The sequence below is a fragment of the Lactuca sativa genome, chromosome 8 (assembly GCF_002870075.4).
Source record: "Lactuca sativa cultivar Salinas chromosome 8, Lsat_Salinas_v11, whole genome shotgun sequence".
Lineage (NCBI taxonomy): Eukaryota > Viridiplantae > Streptophyta > Magnoliopsida > Asterales > Asteraceae > Lactuca > Lactuca sativa.
In genome coordinates, this window is record NC_056630.2 from 259,370,013 (window position 1) to 259,380,515 (window position 10,503).

Genomic DNA, 10,503 nt, shown 5'->3' on the forward strand with positions numbered 1-10,503 from the left:
AGAGTATCAATTGTTATTTTTTCCTTATGCAAGAGATATATAAGTAATTTTAACTCAATATATAAGTCATTTCCATCAATATCCGGTTGTTCTATCTTTCTCAAGTGAATTTTCAAGAGACTTACAACAAGAATTTAAGGTTATATCATCTAATGGAAGTATTTTTTCTGAATTAAACAAAAACAATAATACTATCATATTGTTGATATTGTTCAAACATTGTAGTTAGAGGTAATTGCTTGATCAACCATACATTTAAAATATTCAACCCTAAAAGTCTCTTGTGCGAACTATGAAACACTAGAAGATGTATCGTTTGAAATCTCATCAAAATATATTTTTTCCTTTTAATTTCCTGTCTTATATAGGAAATATTGGACCAATCCCTTAAAATGCTCATTTTCTAATTGATCATTTCCACACCCTTGTCGAAATATTTTACAACAAAAATAAATTCTCAGTTTCTTTAGAATAAACAAGTCAATCTCTATCACATTTCCCCATTTGGTAAAGTTTTAGTATAACATCTTTCTGAAAATCTTCTTAAATATTTAACTTTAGGAGATTTTATAACAGATAAATTTCTTTTAGGGCCTTTCAATAGTATAATATTTATTATGTTAGAGTTAAGAACATCCAAATTTCTTGGATCAAATATATTAAAATATGAAAATTAACATTATCATTTACATCAACATTAACATTATCATTAACATCAAGATTTATCATTAATATCAACATTATCATTGATCAACATCAACATTAACATTATCATCAACATTGACATTAACATTGTCATCAAGATTAGCTTCATTAACAAATTGTTTTTATTTTTTCAGAAGGTTTTTTTGATTTTTTGTTATAAACTTATTCATAGATTCTGCTTGTGTTTTATTAAATTCTTCAACTTTTTGTGACTTCTTATATTTTTCACATCCATATTCATATTTCTTTAATCAAGGAGGCATCCTAAATTATAGAATAATAGAATGGAAAGAGACAGTCTTATTTGCGATTTTGGTTTAGATTTTGAAACTCAAACACTAAAGGGCATCAGAACCGTAAAAAATCATATTTCAAATCAGCAATATATATTTCATTATCATGAAAAAAGAACAATAATATGCTTCTAAAAAAATCTAGAAATCATAAAATGAACTTTTCAATTTCAACAATTCAAATCACCAAGAAAGGGTATCAAATTGTAATAAAAAAATCAAAAATCAAATGAGCAAGATATATTTCATAATCACGAAAAAAAGACACAAATATGATTCTAATAAAAGAATTCTAGAAATCAAAACATTACCTTGTGATTTTCATCACCTAAAATATGAAATTTCTATGCCTTAAAGTTGGAGCTGGATTGATAGTCACCGAGTCATAAAAGAATGAAAGAAAAAACACTTGTTTAGACATATATTTGTTTTATATTTGCCATTTTTTAGTTGAAGATAAAACATGGTAGGAGTCGGGAAACAGGAGATTTACATCGTCATTTAAAAGTAACATGGGGAGGCTATCCCGTCCTGTTTGGCCCCTTTTGAAATCCCAATATAGGTTCATCCCATCCTATAAATGTAACACCGAAGGGTTTTTTACTTTTTTTTATGCTCTAAGCTAGGTGAAATTTAGTTGCATTTTATTTCCTTTGTAATCTAGAATTTTATGGTTTGGATTTACATGTGATTTTGGCAATTTCAAACATTTATTCTGGTGAATTAATTAAAAATTCTAAGATGTTACGATTTCATACAATGAAAGAACTACCACAAAAAAATAAATAATAAATAAATAAATAAATACATGTATACATATCTGCGATTCTAAAGTATGAAAGATGCAACGAAAGAAAATGTCAAACTTTCTCTTTACTAATGCAGAATCACATATTCACACGATAAATCAATTTACTACACAAATTAAAAAGATAAACACCAACCCTAGCCAATTATACCAAAGGTAAATCAATTATAGATTTTCACCTATTTACTTTTACAACTTTCACATAAAAAAAAAATAACTTATCGACCTTCATTTATAGACGAATACGAAATAGAATTTCTTGAAAAATCGTATGTAGAACTAGCAGTAGATGGTTTTGTATGATTAGTAAGAATAGAGCTATCATTTGTACCCGTACGTACGGATGAATCGGAGGTGGTCCACCGCCCCACACGGCCTTGAAGTCCGGGCCTTCCGGGCTGTGGAAGGGTAAAAGAGTCACTTGATAACATAATATGAAGGGCATTCATATCGGGTCTATCTGCAACTACAGCTTGACAACATAACAACCCTAATTGTATGCACATTGCTGCTTCACTTGAGCTACATGAATCAAGGCTTTCATCCACTAGCTCCAGTTGCTTCCCTATTTGGAAGAGGCTCCATGTCTGCATTATGTAGTTGGACAAATGAGAAAATATCAAGAAAATTACTAAATCCTCCATTTGTCCAGACGAAATTTACAACAATTAAGTTGTATATATTTTGTGTAGAGTGTAAACCTTTTTTGGGTTTCACTTTGGTAAGATACTACAAAGATATTTTAGTCATTTGACGTTGTACAGAAGTATAATGTTGGTTTTTGAGGTCAAACAGACTAATTCATTTTTTCAAATTAATCAGAATCTTTAAAACTTTTCAAAGTAAAAAATACAATAAATTTAAAAAAAAAAATGCTAAAAAAATTGGTATTATATTATTATTAGGTTCGCAAGACAGGAGATATTATAGGGAAAATGTCACTGTAACACATCAAAGTTTCGTCAATTATCCGATTTGGTCACTAAAGTTATTTTTTTTACACAATAGACCATTAAACTCGTTTTTTGCCTGTTAAATAGGGGAATTATCCAGATTTTACCCGGTTTCACCGGTTACACTAAGTCTATGTGGCTTTATTGTTCTTTTTTTAATATGTGGCTTTTCCCCCTCTTTAAAACCCTAAATTAAAAAAAACACTACCCTTTACCCAAGAAGAACAGTACGTCTTCTTTCCGGTTCCCCCACCACAAAAATCAACCGGTGTTTGTGGTTGCTTCTGCATCCCGATTGTGCTTCTTCTGTGTTCGTAGCCTTTACCCCAAGCAAAACAGAGATCGACATTGCTCTTTTATCTCCTTCTATCAATCGATCAAAGGTCTCAGTCAATGAACAACACCCCCTTTTCTTCGTTCCCAATCGACGATGTCAGGTACTCTCCTTCATTACATCTTCTTGCACAATTTTCTGCGTATGTGCGAGAATCCTCAGCAACAAGGAATCAAATTCCATTTTTCTTCTTCTCGGTATCGAAATTTAGAGGTTGATAATGGCCATGGTGACTGGTATAGAGAAAATAAGGATGGTCTGTTGGTGAATGGTAGGTTGTAATGGAGAGACAAGGATGGTGGCTTTATATACAGGTAAGTGGCAGGGGATTATTTTGTTTGTTTCTCTGGAATCATTTGGTTTTAGACCAATCTTTCTTATACATACAAACACTAAGAACACTTGGTGTTCATCGTGTTCATCAGTGAAAGAAAAGGTGAAGATGAAAGACATGAAGAACTTCTCTCACCGATGATCTACCGATTTAAGGCTTGGATTAGAGGGACGATGGCAACAGTGTGAGCTTGACGATGGTGATGTTAGAAGGTTGATGAAAATGGTGGTGGGAGATTGATGAAATCGGAATTTAGGGCATGTATTTGTATATTTGTTCAAGAACACAGATTGAAGAAATCAGAATATAGGGCCTGTATTTGAATGATTGGTTTCCGATTTGGGATTTGGTCATTCCGACTGCTGGCCTAAATATCATATGGCGAAGCTACAATCGTCTCCTCAAACCAACCCCAATCACAACACGATCTCCCTGTAACTTCCACCTCCTCCACCACTAACCCTTTCCGGCGACTTAACCTCCTCTACCATTAACCCTTGAATTCCAGTTCTTCGGCTTGGATCTCCTTGGCGAGACGGTATCGGAGGAACACGCTCTTGCTTGAGGTTGTAGAGGTCGATGGCGGAGTAGCATATCTAGTTAGCCACCAAATCAATATTCGTTCTTAGTTTTCTTGTTGTAATTGATCTGTGTAATTGAATTAATTGAGGAACCACCAAAATTGATTTCAGTTTCATGAAGGTGGTCTTAGTTACGTGGGTAAAAAAAAATAACACTCATGGTGGTGGTTCTTTAAATTTTAAAAAGTTAAAAGTATATTGTTATTTATCTAAATGGATTATATGACGTGACTCACAAAGAATAAAGATAAACTAATTATAAGTGCCACATCAGCCTTGTAACCTGGTAACCTGCTAAATTTGAGCAAAATGGTTTAATTGATAGGTAAAACATGACTTTAATGGCCTCAAGTGCAAAAAAATAACTTTAATGATCAAATCGGATAATTGACGAAAGTTTGATGTGCTACAGTGACATTATCCCGATATTATATTATAGTTTATATTTTGTGTTGTAGCTAACATTAATACTGAAATTTCAACTTTTGAATAAAAAATTTATTTATCTATAAGATGTGATTGGGAATTTGGGAATGATATCCATACGATAAAATATTACAAGCTTTTGTCTCATCTAAAAAATGAAATATCCCTATAATTTACGTCAATAGTAAAAACTTATAGTTTGATATCATACATTAAAAAAAAAAAAAAAAAAAAAAAAAAAAGATAAGATTTAATAACACCGAAAACTGCTACGTTTGTCTATGCTAACTTGGTCAATGGAAATTAGAAAGTTTATGTATAAAAGTCAAAACACGTGTTATTTTTTGAAATAATCAATAGTGGAAGGTTGGTTTGTAACTTTGTATAGAATGGTTGAGAAATTTTGACTTACATCGGTTAACAAATCTGACTTGTCACTAACTTTTCGACCGCTAACAATCTCCAAAACTAAAATCCCAAAACTGAATACATCAGCTTTCACGGACAAGTATCCATGCATCGCGTACTCGGGTGCAATATATCCACTGTATTCAACAACAAATCTTTTCAATTTTAAAATTTGAATAATTTTATGTTTTTTCTTTTCTTCATTCATTCTTAACTAGGGTGAATTTCGTACATATTTTGGTTAAACAACAAAATCGTATTTGCTCAAATTAAAATTTAAATATCGTATTTTAACTTTTAAAAAATCATATTGCCCAAAATAATATTTTTACACATTTTTAATAATTTATAATCAATTTATATATTTAGAATCATTATCATTATAATTTAAAAAGAAAAACTAGATTGATCATATTGCCCTTAAATATCAAAACCCCTTTGACATACAGTGAATTCACCAAATTGCCATAACCATTTATCTGATTAGGTTAACCCCACATTTGATCAAAAGCACGTATATACAATATAATATACAGGTCCAAAACCTCCATTGTTGTTTGCAAGAATTAAGCAAATAGCTCACTACCACTTTTGTTCAACAAATGGAAGCACTTTTTATCACACTTTTACTCACGTATAGTCTATATAAACTTAACTTTGAACAAATTCTTCCCTAGATCCTCCTTAACCTTTCTCTATTACCTTTCATTCAAGGTTTTATCTTCAACATTGGTGCTTAGTGATTTTTCTTCTTCAGAAATTTTGGCGTGAACAAGAATAGAACCAAGGCAATGTATCTTTTCATAACTATCAGCCTATACTCTGAACTTTTGCTACTACAAAATCACTACAAGCTAAATGATTGACTGTGAGATGCTCCTTCATGAGTACTTAAACTAGATATTATTTCTTTATAAGTTCATATCATCGTATGTTTTTATAATTAACTTGAAATTTTTAGTGGTGAAGGGACTGTTACATCACATTTAGTCATACCGTATTGAGCTAATGGAAGATTTCCAAATACTAAATATCACGACCACAAAAACTCAATTGACTAATTACTCACGGAAAAGAATATCAGCAACACCAACCAAGAAATGCTAAGAATCCAAATGGACTCAAACTAAGCATATCGAAATTAATAATCATAATTTCTAAATTCTAATCACTAGTTGAAAATCATTTGATTACTCACTGTTTGTCATTGACATTTCTGTGATTACAGGTCATGGTCCTTGACTCCTTTTACGATGAAAAGTTTATTCAATGGTGAAACAGAGGCAGAAGGCCACGCGCTCTAATTAAAGCTTGTTGCGTACTTGACCAGATCAAGGGGTTAGGGCAATTAAGAGTTTTTGATATTTAGGGTTAATTTATAAACTTATTTCTTTCTTTTTAAATTATAATGATTTTAAGATATATAAAATTGATTATAAATAGGTAAAGGTTAAGAAGGGTAAATACCATATTTAGATTTTAAATTAGACATATATAATATTTTTATAATATTTTGTTGTTTAATATATATATATATATATATATATATATATATATATATATATATATATATATATATATATATTCATTTGAGATTAAAAATAAAATATAGATCTTGAGATTCAAACTCAGCCACGTATTTCACATCTGCCGCTCTAACTTTCCAGCGTACCGGCACGGCAAGCCTGGTATAATTGATTATACAGTGCCGCCCATTCCTTTCTCTCCGCCAACATCCCCACCACCATAACTGCCACCGCCACCACCATATCTGACACCAGCCGACCTCACACTATCACTTCCATTACTTATACCACCGCCACGTTTGTCACCACCACATTTTCTGTCACCAGTTGTCATAATCATTTATGATTACTCAAACTATGAACAAACATATATGTATAATCATTTATGATTAGACATATACGTATAAACATGTATAATCTTATATGATTATACCTCTCTACCATATAATCATTTACCGGTACGCTGGAGTATTAGAACGGTAAATGAGAAATATGTGGCTAAGGTTGAATATTAATATCTCTACCTTTTTTTAATCTTAAGTGAACCGTCCATATATATATATATATATATATATATATATATATATATATATATATATATATATATATATATATATATATATATATATATATATATATATATATATATATATAATCTTTCTAACTTATGTCTAACTTATTTAAACTTTGAGAAGATGCTTACTGGGTACCAGAAATCCGGAACGTATTCAGATGCGTATCATCACCCGGAAAAAGTCTAGCCAATCCAAAATCCGCGATTTTGGGGTTTAGTTTTTCATCCAATAATATATTACTTGCTTTAATGTCTCTATGAATGATCCTAATGGGGGCTTCTTCATGGAGGTAGAGAAGACCTCTTACTACACCTATTATGATTTGAAATCTTTGTGACCATTGCAATGATCCCGACTTCTTTTTATCTGTAATAAAAAAAAGTAAATTTTCAAATATTTTCAATGGTGAGGATGACAAGGTATTTATGTCTATTTTTTGTTTTTGAAGATTTCACATTTTTGGATGGGACAAAAATATGCAATATTTGTCGCAATAACATCCGTTTTAGTTTCGGTCCAATACATGTCAAAGGAAGTACAAAAAGGTATAGGAATTACCGAAAAGAATGTAATCAAGGCTCTTATTCGGAAGATATTCATATACAAGCATCTTTTCGGGTCCTTCTATGCAACATCCTAATAACATCACCAAATTTTTGTGCTGGATTTTGAGTAACAATTTCACTTCATTGGTGAATTCGCGAACTCCTTGGCTTGATGTGAGTGATAGCTTCTTGATTGCTACTTCTTGACCATTAGGTAATAAACCCTTCACCCATGTTTACAAAGAATAACACTCAAAAATAGTAACAATAACAATAATAATAATAGTAACAATTAAGTTAATCTTGACTTTTTTAGACTGTCAAACAAGTTTCTTTTTAATTTCAAATTTTCAACGAGCCAAGTTCGATTTTTGTTAGGTTTGAGATCAACTTCGCTCGTTTACATCCGTTGATATAAGCAAACATAAACAAAAATTCAAATTTGTGCAACTACTTGTGTTTCTTTATTTTCTTTTGACCAAGTAAACAGTAGTAGCTTTATCTCCAAATAATTCTAGTATTAAATTGGTTAATATTCAATAGAACAATTTACTAATAATCAGTTTATTAAATTCCATTATAATAACTATATAGATAAGACTTTGTCCAGTGTATAAGAGTTACAGAATCGAAGTAATGAAGTAAATTTTAGGAAAGTCAAAACTGAATAACGATATAAGACTATGTCAAGAACAAAAATTAAAAACATGTTCAGATTTGATTTAGATTTTCTTCTACAAAATTTGAATTTCCAAAAGGAGTGGGTTTACAGTAAATTTATGTTTTATTTCAAGAAATTTGAGTTCCATCGATTCACGATTCTTATGTGATTTCATATCCGTACATCCAAATGTACCCTAAAATATACGCTGTTCATCCCCAAAAAAGAAGTCTAATTTGACATTCAAATTGGCATGAATCTTCTTACAAAATGTAATGACACAGGAATGACTTGGAGTTATATAAAGAAAATTATTCAGTTACATTTTGAATTTGAAAAGTAACACATTAGAACTTTCAATTTCACAAGCGGGAGAGCGAGATGGACAAAAATCAGAAGTTCAAAATGCACAAAGGATTACCTTGTAAACAGGGCCAAACCCACCATGACCGAGTTTATTGAGCTCTGAGAAGAAATCTGTAGCAGCTTGAAGAGTATTGAGGCCGAAAAACAAATCCCATGATTCATGGCGACCGTCGTCTGGATCGTCACCAGCGGAGGCTGCTCTTCTGCATCTCAGGCAATCACGTAAACTGGAGAGAATATTCATGTTGTACGTAACGTAAGCACCATAAATTAGCTCGTGGGATGTCGCCAGAAAGTTTGAATGTGGATGATTAAAGAAATTTTGTTGACATCTTCTACCCTGACCCAACAAAACCAATACTAAGTTTTTTCGTTGTTATGGTCAATGGGTCAATGTCGATGTATCATATTGTTTTAACTTTTAAAGAAGAGTTCGTGCACTAAATAAAACCATCATATATATGGTGTTTATCCACCGGATTTTCTTTAGAAGAGTTGTGCACAAAAAGAAATTTCTTTAAATATTATGCAGGATGATTCTTAAAGTATGTACATTGAACTTTATAATCACATATTTTTTTATTTAATTATTTGGGAGAATTTCATATATACGCTTTCTTAAGTTTCAAAATATCATATTTGCTCAAATTCTTTTTTATAATATTTTTAATATTTTATAATCATTTTAATACATTATAATTATTATAATAATTAAGAAATTTAATCATATTATCCTTACATCTATGATAATTGAATGCGAACTTCTAAATTATTAGAATGTCGACCTTTTGACAGACAAAAAGATTCATCTTTAACCCTTTCTACGTAATGTATATTTTGATTGTTTAACTTTTGTTGTTGATTATTATCATTTTGTAGATGGAGGATATTTTATATATTATCATTGATATTTTGATATTTAAAAAAGTACATATACGATATTTTGATATTTAAGAAATGCATATATGATATTTTGATGTTTAAAAAGGACATATATGATATTTTGAAATTTCATGAAGGGTAAATATGATATTTAGAAAGTTTAAAACGGGTAAATATGATATTTAGAAATTAAGTTGGGTAAATATGATATTTTGATGTTTAAGAAGGGCATATATGAAATTCTTCCTAATTAAGTTATTATGTAATGTGTTCAACTCTATAAAATTTAATAAAATATTACAAAAGCTAATTTAATATAATTATTTAAGAATTAAAAACTTTTTTTTCCATTGAACTTCAAATCTATGGCGTGTCAAAATTGATTCTCATAATGATAGAGTTTCATCCGTTGAATGACAACTGTACTTACAATTTCGTTGGACTCTCTTATTAAACTCACAATTGTAGATGCGATTAACTTTCATAAATTTTCGAATGACGATGTTCCATCGTAGACATGAATAAACATCATTTCCGGTGTCAGTAATCGTCACGTGGAGTTGTGACAACCCGAAATTTTCGTTTGATTTAACGTCGTAATTAAGCACGTCAAAAATTAGCCAAATTTATCCCAAAATATTTTTGACCGGATGTAAGCCCATTGGAATATTTTAAATAATATTCGGCAAGAGAACCAGAAATAAGGAAGTAAAATTTAGAGTTGCCGTGTTTAGCGTAAGTCGCGGAACTCCAAAAAAATTGGAATTTACAGACAAAAACTCGGAGTTTTTGACCGCGAACCCCCGAGGGTATAAATATGACACTTAGTCATTTTCTCTCATTTTTCCAACTTCCACCTCAAGAACACCCAAGGATTCTCTCTCAACTATCATAAATTCATCCCGTCAAATCCACCAAAATCGATCAATCAAGCTTCCTATACATAAGTATACTTCTCCTAGCTAGTTTTTTGATTTGATTATATGTCAAAACCTTGAAGAACACCAAGAACAAGGTGTTTACGGTCCAAGGTGTTCTTGGACCGTAAACTCCAAATCGGGTGCCAAAGTGTGCCTTGGTTCATTCTAAGCCTTGACAACTAGCAT

The 10,503-nt window shown here is 31.0% G+C and overlaps 1 protein-coding gene across 2 annotated transcripts; it reads right to left on the reverse strand.

Moving 5' to 3' along the window:
• Positions 1-1,856: 1,856 nt before the first annotated feature.
• On the reverse strand, positions 1,857-8,953 carry LOC111903584 (cysteine-rich receptor-like protein kinase 10). 2 transcript variants are annotated; one of them, XR_002854223.3, is made up of 6 exons: positions 8,571-8,953; positions 7,502-7,712; positions 7,072-7,309; positions 4,847-4,979; positions 2,975-4,023; positions 2,256-2,393 (listed from the first exon to the last, which is right to left on the reverse strand). XR_002854223.3 is itself a non-coding variant. In XM_023899352.3 (5 exons), the coding sequence occupies exons 1-5, from the start codon at positions 8,757-8,759 to the stop codon at positions 2,025-2,027; spliced, it is 1,140 nt and encodes a 379-aa protein (XP_023755120.1). In that variant the 5' UTR covers positions 8,760-8,949; the 3' UTR covers positions 1,857-2,024. The 2 variants fall into 2 exon arrangements, 1 of the variants encoding a protein (XP_023755120.1); XM_023899352.3 differs by lacking the exon at positions 2,975-4,023 and having other exon boundaries at positions 1,857-2,393; positions 8,571-8,949.
• Positions 8,954-10,503: the final 1,550 nt, after the last annotated feature.

What these genes read in the sequence shown, in the direction of transcription:
- LOC111903584 (XM_023899352.3), bottom strand. Translation starts at nt 8,759, where the DNA reads ATGAATATTCTCTCCAGTTTACGTGATTGCCTGAGATGCAGAAGAGCA. An exon ending in TTCCGGATTTCTGGTACCCA is followed by an intron (nt 4,980 to 7,071) that starts GTAAGCATCTTC and finishes TGTTGAATACAG; the next exon opens with TGGATATATTGCACCCGAGT. An exon ending in AGTCAGATTTGTTAACCGAT is followed by an intron (nt 2,394 to 4,846) that starts GTAAGTCAAAAT and finishes TACATAATGCAG; the next exon opens with ACATGGAGCCTCTTCCAAAT.